Source organism: Columba livia, chromosome 7 (genome assembly GCF_036013475.1).
Source record: "Columba livia isolate bColLiv1 breed racing homer chromosome 7, bColLiv1.pat.W.v2, whole genome shotgun sequence".
Lineage (NCBI taxonomy): Eukaryota > Metazoa > Chordata > Aves > Columbiformes > Columbidae > Columba > Columba livia.
In genome coordinates this window covers 13,449,814-13,469,688 of record NC_088608.1, presented here as the reverse complement: position 1 = coordinate 13,469,688, position 19,875 = coordinate 13,449,814, and the positions used below count along the sequence as shown (strand labels likewise).

The following is a 19,875-nucleotide window of genomic DNA, read 5'->3' as shown; positions in this document are numbered from 1 at the left end:
TCTGCTGTCAGGTTTTGGTAGACTACCACATGCTTCAAATGCTTGTTATGAATTTGAAACAGACATTTATCATAATCATTTATTATTGCTTGAAAGTATTTTTTCAGCAGAATCAAAGGAGAAATGAGAGCACTGAGGGAATTGGTCAAAATCTGTCATTTGGATGTGCTGCCTCGCACAGTGGCTGGCTCAGCAGGGATGGGGCTTGGGAGCGAGAAGTGATGGTGGTAAAGGTGGAACAGCCTTGCAAACTCCTGGTTTCTGACAGTCTGGGGATTATAACTGGGTTCGTTCAGTTAAAATAGTATTTGTTAACTGCTATATAGTGGAAGAGACTATCCAAATGCTTTTTTTCTAAGACCTTTGTAAAGCTGCTGTATGTTGGAAGGTGAATTAGTTTGCATTGAAGGTTCTTAAATCAATCTGCTGCTTCAGTCATTTGACTTCAAAGAGAAAAATAATGCTGTATCCTTTTTTTTTTTTTTAAAAAAAAAAAAAAAAAGGGGAGAAGATTTTTACAGGTTAGGGTGTAGCAGTCTCTCCAGTATACAGTTGAACATTTAAACAGTTGAATATTTGAACAGTTGAACATTTAAAACAGTTAAAAATGTTCGTTTTTAACAGTAACTTTTTTTGCACAACTAATGTGAACTTCACAGTGGCATATAAAGCTAAATTGATAACTCGATTAATATTTCTTTTCAGAGTAACTTTTATGGTTATTTTATTATGAATAAGTAGTTGTCAGTTAGAGGCAATGCAGTGGAAAAGTTGGTATGTATTTCTCTTACTCCAAGTTTAGTGTCTAGATACATAACCACCTCTGTCAGCATGGTTTTCTTGGATGTGTGGACTTCTGTATTGGGCTGTGGCTACAATCAGGTTGATATTTATGGTTCTGGTAGGGGAAAAAACCAAAACCTGGACTCGCCCGCAGCCTCTCAGCTGGGTAACTGTGCTTGCAACCTGCAACACAGTGAAGAGCCTCGGGCTGGGGATTTGAACCATCGTACGGTTTTAGTGGCAGAGAAAATATTTTAGCAGGATAATTCCAGGCCTCTGTTTGTTTTACAAATAAGAATAAGAGTTAATTTTATTATAGTCAATGTAACATCAGGGGCAGTGGGCTCTTTCCATGTTGGTTTGTGGTAGGAGGTCCGTGCCATCTTCCCATCAGGAAATCCATTTCACCGGATGAAAGTTCTCAGGAGCGGGGAAGTAGTAAGTAAATGAATTTGAAGACCCCATGATATGCAGGTGATTAAACTGCTTTCAGTGTTTTTGTTCTTACTTAAAAGCAGTAAATACATGAGAGAAGCCATAAATAGCAGTGTGATAAATAGTCATGTGACATTAAGCTTATGAATAGCCTTTTTTAATTTTGTAGTAGTTTCTCCTTTTAATAGCCTGCTGCTCTTTAACTTCAGCACACCCTAACTCTGTGTGTGTGTGTTTTCTTTTGCCTTTTTTGGCAATGCTTTATTCCAACTGGAGCTGCAATGTTTCTTTTATTGCTTTGTTTTTAGTTGATTAGTTGGCTTGTAATATGGTTATGTGCATGCTTTTTCAGTGGACATGAAACTTCATACTGAACGGAGCCAACATGATAAAGAAGTGCTAAAGCCTCTATTGTCTTCCTGAACATGAATGCTTTAGAGGAGACAGCAGAAGTTGTTTTCCTGCTAAAAAGAAATTCATTAAATTATAGAGTAATTGAATTAATTCATCTCAAACCAGCAGTGTTGAAAGTTTCTTGCTGATTGTAAATGGCATCTGGTTTTAAAATTTTTCAGCTCCAAGCAAAATGGCCCGTTAATTTTTCTCAGTCAGATGTTTTAATAAATGCAGTGACACTAAATGTTTTTATTTAGAAAAAGTATACCCTGTACCTGGAAAAAAATTCACTATTAGGTTAGTAAAAGGAATCTAACTCCTAATTAAAGGTCTGAGATTTGAGTGGGCTAATATGAATAGTATATAAATACAGAGTTTGTCACTGAATTTTAGTTTTGCTTGGGTAACATGGTGTGACTTTATTTTGAAGTGTAGCTCGTTAAAAAAGTCCTTCTTTCTAGGTTTTGTGCCTGTTGCAGTTCTATACCTGCAACTTTGTGCTTTACTTTTTGGTTGCGGGAATATAGGTAGCTTTTTTTTTTTTAATTTGTGTGGTTTGCTGTGTGGTGGGGTTTTTTGTTTGTTTTGTGTGTGTGTGTGTGTTTGTTTGTTTTAGCATATTCATCATTAGCCTTGACAGTGTGATTTTGCTTTTTGCACTATCAACAACATCTGCTATTTTTATTAAGTTAATTTTGTGGAAACTTCCAAATATTACTGTGTAATTGTAGAAAGAACAAAACTCTAAGGAAGAAAACAGTCATATTTAAAAACTAAAAGTAAAACTTCCAAGTTTTTTCAAAAGTCTACTTTGAACCATGGTAAGAATTATAAACTTTTTCTGTAAGTTTAGATCTTGTCTTTCCTCTTGCATTACGTTTTCTTCCAATATCTTTTTACAGAAGCTTTATAGGCTTCTCTAAGTTTGTCAATTTAGTTTCAAAAGAAGGAAATGCATCCCAAAAGGAGAAGCGTTTTTAGGTAACTCAGTTAAAATTACCTTCATGTGTATTTCTTCCTCTTACTTGTGTATGTACAAAATTGATTGTAGTTTGATGATTTACGAAACTCAGAATTTATGAAGACGTGTCAGGAGGCTGCAGTCTGGCCTTAACATTTAATCAAGTCACAACCCCTGTCAGGGTGCAACTGCTCAGGTCAGTATGCCTCAGTTTTGGAAAACTTTTGGTTTGGCTTTGAGTTTCACTTTGTAAGAAGTACAGATAGAATTGTCCTTTCATTTTATGGTCAAGATCTCTGAAAATGATCCTTTTAGAAAGTAGGTTTGTACGATTTATAAAGCTGGGGATCTTAGACCTCTTTAGGATACTTTGCCTAAGAAACTAAACTCCTGAAACTGATTTATGTATTTTTTTAATTTCACTGCAGGTGAATGGTTATCAGATTTAACTGTTTAATCACTTGACTGTGAGTGATATTTTCATTGCCAGATTCACTCAAATAATTTTTAACTGTCTTGAAAATTGAAGCTGTTTCCTCTAAACAAAATTGTTGAGAGAAGGCGGAGTTGAGTCAGAAAAATACTTACCTCAGCTGCACTGCAATTGTGAAAATGTGAGCGAGCTCTTAATAATAAATAAATAAAAGAACTTTGAATTTGGGATGATATGAATAGGATGATTCTTTTGCTACTGGTCAGATCTGTCAGCAAAGCTGCTCCTGCCCTGTGCAGAGAGCTTTTTGCTCTAGTGCCCAGACATGCTTTGGGGTCTGTCTCTCATGTGCACCCCAAGAGCACCTGAAGAGGCAGCCTGCTCCACTCTGCTTCCCCAGAGCCAAAGAGCTGGGGCGAGGCTGAGTGTGGGGGTGCGGGGGTAGGAGCGCCAGGCGCAGCGGCTGAGACCCGGGGCACGCATGGAGTGAGGTCACTTCTCTCTCTGGGCAGCGCTGCTGGCAGAATTCCCTCGGTTTGTTTGCCGTTGGAGGAGGAAGCGGAGTTGACAAGCGTTTTCCAGGCAGGTAGCCAGGCAGGCATTATTTTCATGTTTTCAGCGTAAAATCGGTGTTTTTTGGCAAAATGGAAATTTTCCATGTGAAAATTTCTATTTTGTGGAAATGGCACTTCTGATTAAAAACTAATTTTGATGGAAAGTATCCAATTGGTTATATTCAGCCTTAGAATTAGCATCTGCTGTGTTTAGGTCTATTGAAGATAATTTGGCTTAAGTTTAGCAACTCTGAACAGAATACACACAGACAACTTTCCTCCCTCTGTCTAATACTTTAGTTCCAGTGCCAGCCAAAATTCAACCTGAAGTTGGCTATGAGTAGAATAAAAGCTTTTTGTGAACTTTGCCAGTTTGTTTTCAATTCATACTGCCTCCAGCTTCAAAGGCTTCACGACACAGGTGCCGTGGCTGGAATTAGAGCTGCCAGTTCAACTGTCTGTGCAGCAGGGTTGATCGGTGGGTGCTCAAGTGGCTAGCAGCTCATCCACAGCTTTTCTCCATTAGGATGTTTTCTGTTGATGTTATCTTCGGGTAATTGTGGCTGAGGCTTGGACGGTTCACAGGATGTGGGACTTTTCTTCATTTACAGTCACACCAAGTTAGAACATGTAACTCTGCAGCATTTGGTGTTTTACCCCTGTTTTATCTGCTTAGTTTAATACAACTGACAGAGGTCAGCAGTTGTTATTTACATGTAATTTCTTTCACTTTTTGACTTCTTAACTTGTGTTAAAAACCCTTCATTTTTCTAGGTGGAAGAGCTGGAAATTAAAACATAATTCTCACTTGCTACATTGCCTTGATTCAGCATGTGTAGTTTGGCTGTTGCTTAAGTTTAGAGCTGTTAATACTTAGTGTCCTGAAAGAACTGTATTAGGTTATTCTAGCTATAGGCAGTTGTAAGTTGTTACTAAAGGCTTGAAGATTACCAGGCTCGGTGTAGATACTAAAGAGCTTTTGATTCCTACTAGCCCTGTAGAGGGCTGTAATCTCCTTTTTAAGGGTCTTATAGCAAAGAGGAATCAAATTTAGTTACCCCTTGATACTTTTTAGAAAAATGGTAGGAAGAATTGTTTTGTGTGGTTTTTTTGATTGTGTTTCCCCCAACTTCTTGAGTAAGATACTAAGTACTACCTTGTTATCACCTGGTGCTTCTGGTTTTAGTTTGTCTGAACTTGCACTGATTTGAACCCTTTTTTTTTTTTTCCTGGTGAGTAAATATTTAGGCTTCCTAAACTTAGAGTTGTATGGGATCCAGAATTTCCTTTTAATGAAAAATCTATTTAACCTGCTTTAAGAATACATTTTAAAAAATACTGCAAATTTATTTTGGGAAGTTGTATCAAGAAGATATTTTAGTAATGTTTCATTATAGTCTCAATTTATTACATCTTATTATAGCATTGAGTAATGAAACCAAGAATAAGGGATCCAGCTCCAGGAATGGGAACAGTTAGATGTAGTATTCATCTGTGTGAGGGTCATGGATTGCCATTTGTGAGGCTATTTTCAAACAAGGGCAGGTTATAGATATAATGAAGTTTAAAATATTCAGGGTGGAACTCACTTGGAAAAGTTTGCTATTTATTCCTGGTAATCCTTACACATTATAAACACCTCCAAATATCATGAGCTGACAGCTGTGTACTAGGAAACAAGGTAATTTTGTCTTATCAATGCATTTGAGTATTTGTTTAATTTATAATATTAAATATAGAAGGATAATCATATTTACCATTTTGTGATATTTAAACATTATTCCTATTCCTAGTTTTTTTTTCCTGGCGGCTTTATCCTTTTCTGACTGCTTCAGCTGTCTGCCCTTCCACAGGTTTTGGTCTGCATTTTTTTTTATTTTTTTTTTAATAGATTTAATTTTTTCCTGTGGTAGCTTTGCCATTTTCTATTCTAAATTGCTTTTGTGGGCTGCTGCAAACTTGGTGCCTGCACCTCTTTGGTGTCCATCGCACTGACTGAAGGGCTGTATAGCGGTGCAGGGACCACAGGGGCTCTTTCTTCTCTCTGCCCCCACCGCCTCACAAGCTGGCCACTGCTGGAGCTGGTGGTTGCCATCAACTTCTGTTTTCATATTACAGGCCTTAACCTATACCGATAGCTTTACTTAAAGAGATTTCTAGCTTCATAGAATCATTTCAGTTGGAAGAGACCCTCAGGATCGAGTCCAGCCATAACCTAACCTAATTCTGGCACTAAACCATGCCCCTAAGAACCTTGTCTATGTGCCTTTTAAACCCCTCCAGGGATGATGACTCCACCATTTCCCTGGGCAGCCTGTTCCAATGCCTGACAACCCCTTTCGTGAAGAATTTTTTCCTAACATCCAATCTAAACCTTCCCTGGCACAACTTGAGGCCATTTCCCCTTGTCCTATCACTTGCTACTTGGGAGAAGAGACCAATACCCTCCATGCTACAACCTCCTCTCAGGTAGTTGTAGACAGTGATAAGGTCTCCTCTGAGCCTCCTTTCCTCCAGGTTCCCCAGTTCCCTCAGCTGCTCCTCATCAGACTTGTGCTCCAGACCCATCACCAACTTTGTCACCTCCTCTGCACTCTCTCTAGTACCTCAATGGTCTTATTATGATGAGGGGCCCAAAACTGAACACAGGATTCAAGGTGCGGCCTCACCAGTGGCACAATCACTTCTTTAGTCCTGCTGGCCACACTATTCCTGATACAAGCCACCTGCCTGCTCTCTGTTTCTTAACACCGTAGTATAGCTTTACTGGAATGTGGTTGCATTGTGATCCAGGTGACTCTTGAAGATCAATGATAGTTTATTGCTTAATAGAGGGATAGGTGTGTTTTTCTGGTTCATTGAGGTGCATATGGGTATATTGCTATCATACAGAAACTTTCTAGACTTCTGCTCAAAATAATCTCTGAAATCTCACGTTAACTTCACACGTCTTGTTCAAATGTGTGTGTGCCCATTTCATCAGACTTCCCTTACCCCCAGTATCACCTGCAAATAAAAGGTCTCAGTGTCAGAAACAATATGACTGCACAAGTTCATATGATGTTTCAAGTCTGATTGTGGCTTCAGGGTGTCTCCCATGGACAGATGGGTTTGTTCTTGTTGTGAATAACTGTAGGTACTCAATATGAAGCTCTTTCCTTAAGGCATATGGTCTCTGCACATTTTTCTTGCATCATTTGGAAGTGATGCAAAAGTCCTGTCTCTTCTGAAGTCCTACTTTCATCAGGTCAGTGAGTGCTCAGCCTTGAGCTGGCGGGAGGTGGTTGGAAGGAGGCTTTCTGTTGTCTTTAATTCATTTGCACTCTGACCTGTTACAGTGAAAAGGGAAATGGGTTGAACCTGCTGAAGTAGGACAGAGTGAAAAAAAAAAAAAATGGACCATTTTAATTCTAGGTCTTCCTTAGTCACAGACTTTAGTGCATTGGGTGTATTTCTTCAGTCTCTCTGAAGCTCAGTTCTCCATCTAGAAAACTGGTAAAAAACTGAAAAAAAGAGATCTCATTTACTGTGAAGGGATGTGCTGTGGAAATCCAGTGCATTTGTTGGGCTACTAGTTGTAATGTGGTGTGGACAGGTGTTCACTACGAATAAATTTGAAACTTAAAAATGGATTTAAAATGGATCATATTGAGCTGTTTGGAATCTGTAAGTCCATTGTCTTTTTTTCTTTCTCTCAAAAAAATGTAATATCTTCTTGCGTTGTACGTTATCTGCAGTCCTGGATAGTGAAGATGGAAGAGTTACTTCATGTAAAAAATGACAGGGCATGGAAAGGGAGGACATAAACGTTATAGGTTCAAAATAATTGTCCGTGTTGATGACATGGTTCTAAGAACTACTTTCAAAATTAGTATTCCTTCTAAACTGTGAAAATAAATGGTGTCATCTCAGACTAATGGATTTTATCTTGCTGTTTTTGTGGTTCTTGAAATGTTACGTTCAGGAGTGAAGCAAAGTAGGTAGCAGACTTGCTGCACTGTCCTACCTCAGCCCCAGAGCAGAGGAAGGAAGCAGCTGAACTTAAGAGGCTTTTCTTTGGAGCATTGTGCGCACAGTTCAAGCATAATGAGTATTGACACTTCATTAGATTGAAGTGTCACTTTTAATAGGCTTTTCTGTTAGCTATGCTCTCTTTCTTGGGGAATGAGAGAAGCAAGGGATGGTATTGTCAAATTGTCGAAATAGTTTGTTTTTCACATGAAATAGTAGATTGCTACAGTACTACCAAACTAATTTGCTGTGTCCTGGTATACATCCTCCAGCTTTTTGTAACAGGTTGGCTGCTATCCTGTAATGAGTGACTGAACACTGATTAATTAGTATTTTTATGTTGGAAATAATTAAATTCTGGGAGTGACAGAGCAAGGTGTTTTGCCTTTAACCTTTTCGTCTGTTAGTAATGATGTGATTATAATGGTGAAAATCTTGCTTGATGTCATGCAGCACTTGTTAAAGATTGAAACCCCTATCTACAGAAGCAGATAAAAAGCATTATCCAAGGAGGTCTTAATTTAAAAATAAGTCCTCAAGTAATTTTTAAACTGAGAATAATTATTTATTTAGGTGTCAAGCCTGTATTGAAATCTCCAGCCAACCCCATGAAATCTTCATGTTTATAAAAGCAGATGAATTAACAATCATAGAAACTTACCTGATTAAGTGGATAGAATATTAACTCTCTGTTATTGGCTCATGTATAGGGGAAACTGATGGTGGAGGAGAAAGCCTAAATTCAACTTCTTTTCTCTCAGCCGTTGAACTTCAGGCCCAAAGCTTTCAGAAACTGTCAGATATACTTTAAGAATTAATGCTTCTTGTGTTAGATTTGGCTCTTTATGTGGTTGAGGATCGAGGATGTGAAAAAGGAGGATGTAAGAGTAGCTTGTTCATTGAAATGCAGGTGAGATTATAGACATTTTTGGGGGCACATGAATATGTTGCTCTTCATTGCTCTCGAGAGTGAAGTACTTGCAGATAGGAATTTCTTTTGCTGTTCTATACTTCTTGCGTCTGTGAGGGATTTAATCAAGCAGCTCAGAGTGCCCGCAGATAATAGAAGTCTTGAGGGAATGCATAAAAGCAGCTGGAGATTAGATAAGGTTCATGTACCAGTTTTGCATATGAAGTGTGGAGGCTGTTGAAAGATGTGTGGGAACGGAGGGGAGGTGAGCTTGGAGTCCCAGAGCTGCCAGACCTGTGCAGATACCTGGACTAACAGAACACAGCCTGGTTACTGACCGGTGAAGGGATGGTGCTGAGCCCTTCCAAACTTCAGTGCCTCTGTGTTCCCTCTGCTCTCTTTTGACAACTCTTTGGGAATGCAGGAGCACTGAAAGAATCATTCCTGGAGTTACATTGTGCGGTCACTGTAACTGTCCCAGTTTGTCAACAGGAAAAATGCATTATTCCTGTTCAGAGTTTTATAAAGAGTTTAGTAATTGGCCATATGATAGCTTTATAGTAGTATATGATTTTCATTAAACAAAATGAATGTGGTTAATTTTTATATTACAGATAATAAATAAAGAGAACACTTTGATGGAGCCCAGAATCAGTAATGGTGCTGTTGCTTGGCTAGAAGTCTAGATAGAACCTTTGAATCTGGTGACAACAAAGTGAATCAACCAAAGTTTACATATCAACTTTCAAGAATTATGGATACTTTCCATTGTTTGGTCAGCAGGAAGAAATGAATGAAGTATGAATTGTTGGAATGAGTTCAGGATTGTAGTGCATGAGTCGATTAACGTAAATGAAAATGCATTTCTACTTTGATTTTTATTTATAAGGAATGTCCTGAGGCTTTGTGCTACATCAGAATTACTGAAAGCTTTCAAAACAGATTTTTGAAAGATAAATAATTTGAACTTTTTTTTGTTGGGCTAATATGTGCATCCCTAAAAATAGTGCACAATCAACTAATGTTAAGTATTTTTAAACTGGTTTTGATTAAAATATGTAATATAGTTTTACCAACATGTTTTCAGTAAAAGTATATGAAGATGGATTCTAGGTATAACTCAGTGTTTGTTTGAAATGCAGTAGGTTGTATTACTCCTGGTAAACCTCCAAAATTTTCTTTGTACTTTTAATAGTTGTTTTCTTTCCTCCTGATTGGATTGTCTGGATCATTTTAGTAACCATGGGGCCTGCAATCTATTTAATGTATTCACACTATACCATGTTATAAGAATGTGGGTTTTCTGTGAGTCTGGCCTGCTTTTGCACTTCTTGTAGCAAATTCATGTGTTATGTTGGACCCAAATCAGCAGGTGGGATGCAGTGGAAACACATGCCCTACAGGTTGCTAAAACAGCAGCTTCTAAACAAATGGAAACCTGACAGTGCATTGGCTTCTTCACTGCTTTAGATTAGGCATGAACAATGAAATTTCTCATGTCCTTTCATGCACATGTGCACACTGTAGTTGCGGTTGTCTTTGTGTACAGTACACGATGCAGACTTGCTTTAAAAGAACTCTTTATTTAGAGTCAGCAAATCAGTTGCACTCTTGGATAAATTAAATTTCAGTGGATTACCTTCCTAATGAACTGCCTATTTGTTAAGCTGCTTAAAATTGGTTAGTTTATTGTGAGCAGAAGAAAATTATCGTTTTACTGTATACTTTTACATAAAAGAACAGAGGATGCCGAAAATTCACTTCTGAAGCTTCTGCATGCTTCTTAGTGCCCTAACCAAGCCAGTATCGCAGGAATGTTCTGCCTGTTGATAGGGAACACTCCTCAGAATTGCTTCATCGCTTGAAACCTGAGCTCAGGCAGGAAAAGTACAACTTACTCCCTCCACAGACCTGAGAGGTAAGTGGAGTTTCATTGCACAAGTTCTGTCCTTTTCTAGTTGCTGTAGCAGCACATGCTTTGGATTATTAATTCAAGTGTCTAAATATCACATGCTTAGCAGAAGACACTGAAAAATTATAAGCAGAAACCTTCTTCATATGCAAAGATTACTCTGATTTAAATCCAATTTAAATAATGCCCTTGCATGTATAGAAAGATTTTTTTTTTAGTGGAAATGGCCGTGGTGCTGTCCGTGACACACATATGTACACACAGAAGTATCTTGCTTAAGTTACTTTGCTGTTTAAACCAGTTGTTCTCAAAATTTTTTGGGTTGAATCTCACGTTTTGTCTTTACTCCTATTTATTTTGGATCTACAGATCTTACTTTCGAGCTTGAAGTCAGACTTTCGTTTGTTCCATACTAACTTTAACACATTTTTGTTTCAGAAGTTTGCAATAAGTGTAGCTGAATTTTCATGAGTTTTGTCATTGTGTATGTCAATATTTGGTGGGAAATCAGATAGTTAAGATTTATAAGCCATGGCAGGATGCAAACCCCCTTCTCTCCCCCTCCCTCCTTCAGTATGGAAGGAGTAGGCACATCTCCCTCTCTCTCTGCTACTTGAGGCTAACAGCGTCTTTTGGCCCCAGAGCACCCTGGACAGGGCCATTAGGAGAAGGGACTGCCAAGGCGCCAGTGAGCTGCTGGGTGCCTGTGGCCAGTGTGGGGGATGTTTGGAGGCTTCAGGGGTACCCCACAGGTGGGGGTGCAGAGAAGCTTCTGGAATGCCTACAGTCAGATCTGATCAGCCAATAAAAAAAACAGGACTCTCGTCGAGACTCAGCCCATTGTCGCGGGTCTCTCGGAGCACGAGCTCTGCCACTGCCGCCAGGAGGCACGGCCCCCCGCTCCCCAGGACTGAGACTCCGCTTGCCTTGCTGCCACGTGTGTAAGTAAATTAACTCTTGCAGGATTGCGAGTACGTATACTTTCTGTGCACATTTGCACGTGTATTTTCCATGCTCAATACAAGCATGTGTATAAATTATTTCCTTGCACAGTCGTGAGTGTACACTTTCCGTACTCACTATGAGTACGTGTATCTCTTTAAAATAATCCCACACTGTGTTCAGGCAAGTGTGTGCTTGTCCGGGATTCAGGGACGGCTCCGGCATTGTTTTGGGTGAAGCCACGTGCATGCACGCTGTGGACCTCCTGTTGTATTAGTTACTGCCCCTTAATAATTTTCCTCAACCGATATCTGAACCTGTATTTAAGTCACTTTTGGAGTGCTAAAACCCTGTTTCTCACTGGTTTAATAAAAGTTGTTTTGGACCCTGTTGTCCCTTAAACTAACCTGGGGCTGCCTCCGTGACATAAGCTCATAAGCAATAGATAGCCATCTCACTATTTAGCTAGTATTCAAAACGTGTAGTAAGGATGGCAATACTTGGTAAGGAGAAAGAATATCGTCTGTGTTCTGGGTGGATGTATTTCTGGAAGAAAGGAGTAATAATGATAACATGGGTGCAGTTTGGGGCCAGTTATATTGTAAAACAAGTGCGTCACAGTAAAACCAGTAGTTGCGGAGTCTGTCTGTGCTTAACAACTGCGTCTTTTTTATGTCCGTATGCTGATAGAGGTGTAAATATGGGTTGTGTACACGTGACTGGCTACAAAGCAGTTACTGGTAATAGCCCTGGCAGACCTTAGGAGGAAGAGTATTTTTGAGAGAGCGTGTGATGGTGAAGGTGTTTTAACATAATCCCTACATACTTCCCATAGTTTCTTTGTTGACATAAGAGGAAAGAATAACTTTGAATGTGATTTGCAGAAAATAGTCTGTCTTTTCTCACCTTCCTCTTTATTACTTTCATAGCTGTTATGTTTCCATTTGATAGAAGTATTTCAGGATTTCAGTTATTACACTTAGTTGTAAAACTGTATTCTGTAGTTGAAAAAACCTCTTAGTTTCATGGATGAAACTTGTCTAATACAACAAGATGGTCATGTGTTCTGGGACATAGAATATAATGCTTTATTGCCTAACCCGAAAGTTCAAAACATGGTTTCCTAAGCCCATGAAGAAAATATTCATGAATGACTGATGTCTATCATGGTGTCAATATGAGCTCCGCACCAGAAAGTTGCTCCAAACTGTGGAACAGTATGCGAGAAATATCTTTGTGCGTCTCCTATTAATTTCCTCTTTCCTTAAACAGAGCAAGAAGGCATTGCCCTTTCGGTCTGTGAGCTGGGTGAACTGTTGGTCTCACCTGTCCCGTTTTCTTAGTGAACCCAAAATACAGTGCCTTCTTTCTTGAATTCAACCTTTTCATTTATGTACAATGAGAAAGGCCTGAATCACTGTCTGTGACTATTCAATGTTTTTGGTTGGAGTGAAGATCATCTGTGTTACAGCAAGAACCTTGCTGGGTCTGTCCAGGGGCATGGTGAATGGTTGCTTGGTATGAAAAGATTTTGAGGATGACTGAGGGCAGATTTTGTCCTTGTTCACTCTTATGAATTTGTTACTCTGTTTGAAACCCAGAAGCTTTCTGTCTAGTTTGAGGCAGTGATGAGAAAGGAAGAAATATGGTTGGTCTTGATCAGCAAATAAGAGAATAGGGGAGAGAACAGGAGGCAAAAGTGAGATTTGCTTTTTGTTCCATTAAAGCGTGAAGGTTTTTGGCCTTTAACAAGATTTTTTATTTTTTTTTGGCAGGTTGTTGAGTTAGACCCTCCTAGCTCACTACCACATGGTTTTGTGCAGACTGCAATACTTACTTGGAAGCTAAACTGTCCTGCTTTGTGCATTGGTGTTTGTATCCATGGGAAGGGACTCTGAGATAACCCTCACTGTGTCGTGGTTGATTTGTCACTTGTGCAAATCCTTGTAAAACATGCCTGTTAAAGGGTTGTTTCTGTGCTATGGATAAACTGTTTTTAATCAAATTACATGCTTTTTTGAAACCTTATTTGATTCAGCTCACAGTCAGAAAGACTTGACTGTAGTTATTGGTTATGGAGCTGCACTGATAAAGATGCTGATCTTTACACCATTATGGCTAGTAAGGTGATTGGCTTTTAGATTGTGTCTACATGACATGAAATATTGTTTGTGAAATGTTATGTTGGTGCAGATCACTGGTGTGGAGGGTTCAGTTACCTGTTCTTCTGTGCTAAGTGTTTTCTTCTGCTTGTTATTTTTGAGACTTGTAGAGGACGTAGCAGAAGCATCTTCATGAGGAGTTGTCAGACATGTAGTTTCTTGTTAGGCTTTACTTTGGAGTTTCAATGTTTGTGACTCAATTTTTCATTATTTTATCATTAAGAGAACGTAGTGAGTTTAGCTTACAGCTTGTGGATTTATCTGGGATCTTTATCCTTTCTCAGTTTGTCGTGTTGGTTTAGCAAAACAAAAATAAACTTGCTGTAATTCTTCATGAATACAGCATTGCAGTTCTGAAGCCAGAGTGTCTGAGTAGCCAAAAAAAACAAATCAACCAAATAAAAAAACCTGCCTTGTAAGGAAACAAATACTTTTTAATCTGAAAATGCTGGTTGAGTCAAAAGTGTAACATTTTGCAATGATGGATTATCATAAAAGATATTGTTTTATGTCTGAGATGTGTGGTCATGCTGAAAGAGCTGAAGATGTGCTCCAGAAAAGCAAAACACCTCAGGGATTTGTAGGGCAGTTACTCGGGAGGTTGGTTGCAGGCGGTGGGAAGAAAGTTAAACTGCAAAGTCCGGGCCCATCCTGGTACGAGCGGCTTGAATTTTGGTCTCCAGCTTTCCCAGGAGGGCCTCAGTATCTAAGCTGTCAGCTGTTTAGGAGGGGATTGATCTGCTTGTTACCCCTGTTTCGTTCGTATATATTGGAGCACAAGTATCTGTTATGATCCAGGCAAGTTCTCTCGTTACTGCTCGGATGTTTGCTGTTCTCTGCTAAACTAGCCTTTTTATTTTTTTTTTTAATCGCTATACACAGCTGCCCCCAAATAGGAAGCAAATGTGTAAATGTTTTTGAAGTCTTCATAATATGTCACAGAATAAGGAACATCAATCATCATATATTCAGTTTTGAGAATACCTGTTTTCTTTTACTACTTTCTAAAGTATTTTAATTTTCTATCCCAGTTTATTCTGTACTTAAGTTATGAAACTTTGTTTGCTTACGCCCTTGTCAAAGGATGTAGAAATAGCTTGCTGAGCGTGTAATTAAGTGAATCACAGGCCTTGATCCTGTGAAATACTTAAGAAAGTAGCTGGTGTCGCTGGATAGGGCTAATAGCATGTGTGCACAGAAGTACTTTGCTGGACTGGGGTTGCATGATAATCATTAGAATCTTAGTTTCAAATAGTGAAAGTTGCTTTTTAATTGCGTTTTATTTATGAGCACTTAGCACAGGGTTTATACTTGTGTTGGCCACTCTTCTGTATTTGAAGAATAGGATTTGCTTGTGCTTCAAAACTAAATACATAAATCCAATCAAATTGACCTAGACAGAAGATTGAGTAGTTTGACAAACCTTTATCCGTCCGTGTTGTAATTAAAAAAAACCAAACCAATGCTTATGTTTTTGTTATCACTGTGTATTCTCGCATCTAATGATTATACAGTGAATGCACAGGCTTTGCAGAATAATGCATCAAAATCTTTGTGTGCTTGCTGTTTTCTCTATGCTTTTTCTCTAGAAAGCTTTTTGGAGTAAGCATTTTTTTTCTTGTTTTGCTCTGAAATGAATTACTTAATTGCCTCTAATATTGGGAGTGTAGTAGCCGTGATGCCCAGCAATTACAGTGCTTTTTGAAGTGAAGATGCAGTTCTCAATCTTCTTTCAAAAACAAAAAAGGGAAGAAGAAAAGAAAGAAAAATAGGGAAGGCGTGGACCATGAGCAGAAAGTAAAGGACTGACTGTTTTGGAATAAGGTTTTGTTATTGGATACTATGAATTTAGTACTCATTTTTCTTTTGTCTGTAATGAAGTTTTTTAGCAATGGATTTGCTGTGTGTTGACCTGTCTTTGAAGTATGACATTCTGACATTTGCATTTTTAAATATTTTTAAATTTTATTTTTTGTTTTGCTTGCAGACCCTGTGTGGACAGTAATGACCGCACGTTTCCGATTGCCTGCTGGCAGAACCTACAATGTACGAGCATCTGAGCTGGCACGAGACAGGCAGCATACGGAGGTGGTCTGCAACGTTCTTCTCCTGGATAACACTGTACAAGCTTTCAGAGTTAATGTGAGTAATTTACTTATTGCAAATCAATTATCACCGCGCTTGTTTTCCTTTGCTGGACTTGTACGGCTGGACTTTGGCTTTCAATGTAGTGTTAAGTACAGAATAGAAAGGGAAGTTATGTTCAGGCAGGCATGTCTGTGCATGTACAGAATAAGTCACTGTGAACTTAGTCATTCTGGCATCCTCTATAGTACTAACACATCTTCATTTCAAACTTGAATACACAAAGCATAGTTTATTTCCAGTAATTCTTTTCATGGACGAAAGTTGTATTGTGGAAATGGAGCACAGTTTTGCCACTGAGTTGAAAGAGAAGCAAGCTTTTGTTTTACTCCGTTTTGATTTTTGCGTTTTAAGCATGAGTAAGGTATAATGGTAACTCTTCTCATGACTGTGCAGCTAACTATGTTCAGTCATCTATATGGTTATATTTGGTTACAGGTATCATCTTGAAGTATTTTTTTGCTTTTCTCAGATTATAATCTTGTTCCATGATTTCTCTTGGTTAAACTTAGCACCTTCTAATGCACTAATGAGGATGGCATAAAAGAAAATAGGAAGCTGCTTGCTGAATGCTAAGGACTGTTACTGGAAAAATTGAATAGCTTTTACATATGAGCCTGGAATTTAAAATTGGTTATTCATCAGATTTTCTAACCTGTAGTGCTTGATAAGGACTTAAAATGAAAATGTTCATGGTTTTGTGCATGTGTTCACACAAATGCAACCGTTTCTTTCTACTTCTTGAGGGAAAAAACCCACAAACAATGGTCAGGGACCTCACAAGAAAGCATTAAAGCATTTAAAGAAATCTTTGAGTGCGAAGAACCAGAACTCAATAGGAAAGAAGTTTTGGAGTATCGTGGGACAGAACTCAGCTTTTACTTTATAAGCTATAGATTGGATAACTTAGGTGGAGAAAGGTTGAATAATGTGATGGTAAAAGTTAGAGGTGGTATCATGATTAGAGTTTTTGAAGAGAAAACAGAACTTAGCAAATGGAGTAAAGGAGCAGCTCAGGATCGAATAAAAAGGCTGTGGGACTTCAGCTGGGAAATAAGAGAGAAGCTGAAGCAATTCTCAAATCTGTGAACAAGTTTAATTTGGACTATTTGACAAAGTTTTAATGCTCAGTAATTATATGGAATTCTGATATCCAGTGTTTAGTGACATTGATACATTCAGAGGTTTTAGGGAAGATACATGAGAATGAGTGCGTTCCTCTGTTCTGTGATCAGGTGCTTAGAGCCCATGCAGCCTGCAGCAACCTGTCAGAGCAGTGAAATCTATTATCTAGCAAAGACTTCCAAGGATCCAGTGATGATTGGTTTAAGATTTAGAGGTAAACTTGGTGGTTATTTGTGTTAGATTGTTCAATCAAGATAGAAGGTTTTAGGATGTTCCCTTAAGGCATTTTTATAGTTCATTCAGGAGCTATTTAACTTTTTGGGATTTCTGAGTGTTTAAGGGTGGGTATTTTGGATGAAGGAGCTGGGGGAGAGATGACTAAAGACATCAAACCTTATCTTCTTTCTGGGTTAACTTTTCCTATATCCCTTTTCCCTTTACAATATTCCATTGCTCTTCTGTACCTCTTCTAATCCTTGTTAACAGTTTCCCGTCTATGCTGCGTGCCAAAAAGCAGTATGTGCAAAATGTTGTTGGAGACAAAACATTAGAAGTACCAAGAAATTGTAAATGTTGTGTTCTTTGCTGTCAAATGCATGAATTTTCCATTTTCCACCTGTCTTGCAGTTTTCTGTTTGTTTATAAGACTTGGCTAAAATAATTCTGAGTAATTGTTGTACAATAGGTATGGGGGATTATGCTTATTTTTGATGTGGGTGTTCAAGAGCTGTATGTTGTTAGAGAATCTTAGTGCTTGTCTAGAGTAGAATCACCAGTTATAAATCCTCAAATGTCTACTCTGTCTCTCTTAAGAAAAACTTATGTAATATGTTCTCCCTGCCTCCCTAATGTACTAAATATTTTAGTTGCATGGATCACACTTTAATGCTTACATAGATCAGCCTGCAGTTTTTCTCTGTTAAAGATGAGTTTCTGGAATAAAAAGTTCTTTGGTGCTCAACATATTGATCTCAGGTCTCAGCTTCAATCTGTTTTTTTAAAAATAGTGCACAATAAGGTATTCAATCATAGCAAATGTACACTAACCTACATAGTATACAGATTTTCAGGCTTTATAGCTGTGTTTTACTTCATTGTGGTTGACACAACACTTGGCAATAAATATTTATAAAATTGTTTACAAAATAGGAAGAACAAAGATATGTTAAAAAACCAAAAATTATAGCAAGGCTTTTGCCTCCTGGTGATTGCTATAGGTATTCTGCATGCTAATGATTGTAAAGCTTAATCATCTGGAGTATGCAGTGCTGTATTAATAAAAATGTGTTCAAATGCTGTTTCTTCTCCAACAGCAAAATACTGATCACAGACAATGTCTCTTGATAATTTATGTGACATGTTCTAAGTTCACATTTCAACCAGCCTTTTCCATTGATCTGCAAAATAGTCGTTCTTTGTGCTGAACCTTACCTTGTATAGAGCGTAACAAATCAAATCAAATAATCCCTGTGGATTGTAGCCAGACAAAGGTTATTTTTGTTGCAGGCAGAAGAATCAGTTGGAAGTAACCTATGTGTATGTTTGAAGAGTAGAAATCCTTTTTATAGAACATGCTGCTTACCAGATGAAGGATTTCTGCTTAGACTCTGAAAAATAGCCTCCACAAGAAGTGTGGAAGAACTGAGGCGGACTTGAGATAATAACATGATCAGGATGATTTGTGTTACTGTAAACTTGCTTCTTCAAGATCAAATTGATTTAGTTGGCTTTAATTAACTGTCTAAATACCTCAAATTGTGTTTTTTCTGTGCAGGCTGACTTAATTGTGTTCCCTGAAAGCCAGTACATAGATATCGAGTTGGCACTAAACTTCAGGAAAAACTAATTCAAGGTAGATGTTCTGTGAGCAAGGCTGCTGGGCCAGTGGTCATGGACAACTGTTTCAGTTTGGAGCCTTTATTATCTCAGAATTATCCTCTGCCTTAATGAATTTACATTCTAATGGAAGTAAAATAAAAAATATATAAAATAATCCCCCTCAAACCTAAGAAACCCCACACCACCCCTTCTGTAATTTTAGAAGCGAAATTTTTCAATAATTCAATCTTCAGCATTACTTAGTTGCTTCCCTTTTTTCTTTGACCAAAAAAATAATAGCCTTGGAAAGTTTTTTTTTAAAACAGGCTAATTCTTGCGAAATTGACATAAGCTGTAGAATGAGAGGAGGCAGTGGTGCACACTGGGGATGCACTTGCTGCAGTTCCCACCCGTGTACTGCGATGAGCTGCAGCGGGGGTTCCAGTGTTGCCGTGAGCAGAGGAGCAGCGCGGCCTCCCCACACCTGTGGGCAGCAGAGCTGCTCGACCCTTCAGGAACCCCCTGGGCTTCTCATCCCATCCCTCCCTCCCTCATCAGAAATCCAGACCCGTTTGGGGTGGCACAGCAGCACCGTATCTACCGGTGTTTGCTGTACCTCTGGCCGGTTCTGTAGGCCAGCAACAAAACCAGAATGTCAGTAACATAAATTGGGAAGATTGTAGTGGTAGTTGGTAAGCAGGCATTAAACCTATGGAAGTGAGGATCTTTTCCTAAATTTTCAAACGTGTGTCTGTAAACAGCTAACAATCATTTTGTGATTAGAAATTAATTTGTATCTATCTGGTGGTACTGGATGCCAGCCACTAGATGATAGATACTTCATAAAGTGCAGTTAATATATTGATGTCCAGTGCTGATGACAAGTTTGTGCTGAAAGGCCAAAATTTGTTAAACATTTCGCCTCAGGCAATGACTGTAAGAAGTACCCATAATATTCTAATATTCCAATTGAAAAAAAAAATTGATATGTTTTGTACCTAACTACTGCAGTTTTATGTTAGATAGTTCCCATTTTTCATATATTTTTACATTATTTCCCTGTTTTAAGAGGAAATATTGATGTTTAACTTTGTCTGTAGGAATAAAGCGCGTTTCTTTTTAAGCTAATCCGTATTTGTTGGTTTTGCTTTTTTATTTAAAAAAAAGGGCTAAAGTAGGAACTTGTTATACTTTTTATAGTTTAGAATAGCTATGCAATGGTTATGGTAGTGTTATAAATATTTTGGACCTTTCACAACAAGCAGGATTGTGACCTTCACCTGCTCTG

At 38.4% G+C, this 19,875-nt stretch overlaps 1 protein-coding gene across 2 annotated transcripts in view; it reads left to right on the top strand.

Moving 5' to 3' along the window:
- PTPN4 (protein tyrosine phosphatase non-receptor type 4) overlaps positions 1 to 19,875 on the top strand; it is a 116,922-nt gene that overhangs the window by 27,878 nt on the left and 69,169 nt on the right. For both annotated transcript variants that reach the window (XM_065070611.1, XM_065070612.1), the window contains one exon: positions 15,487 to 15,641. In XM_065070611.1, the coding sequence (XP_064926683.1) occupies positions 15,504 to 15,641 (138 nt within the window). In that variant the 5' untranslated portion in view covers positions 15,487 to 15,503. The remainder of the gene's footprint in view (positions 1 to 15,486; positions 15,642 to 19,875) is intronic.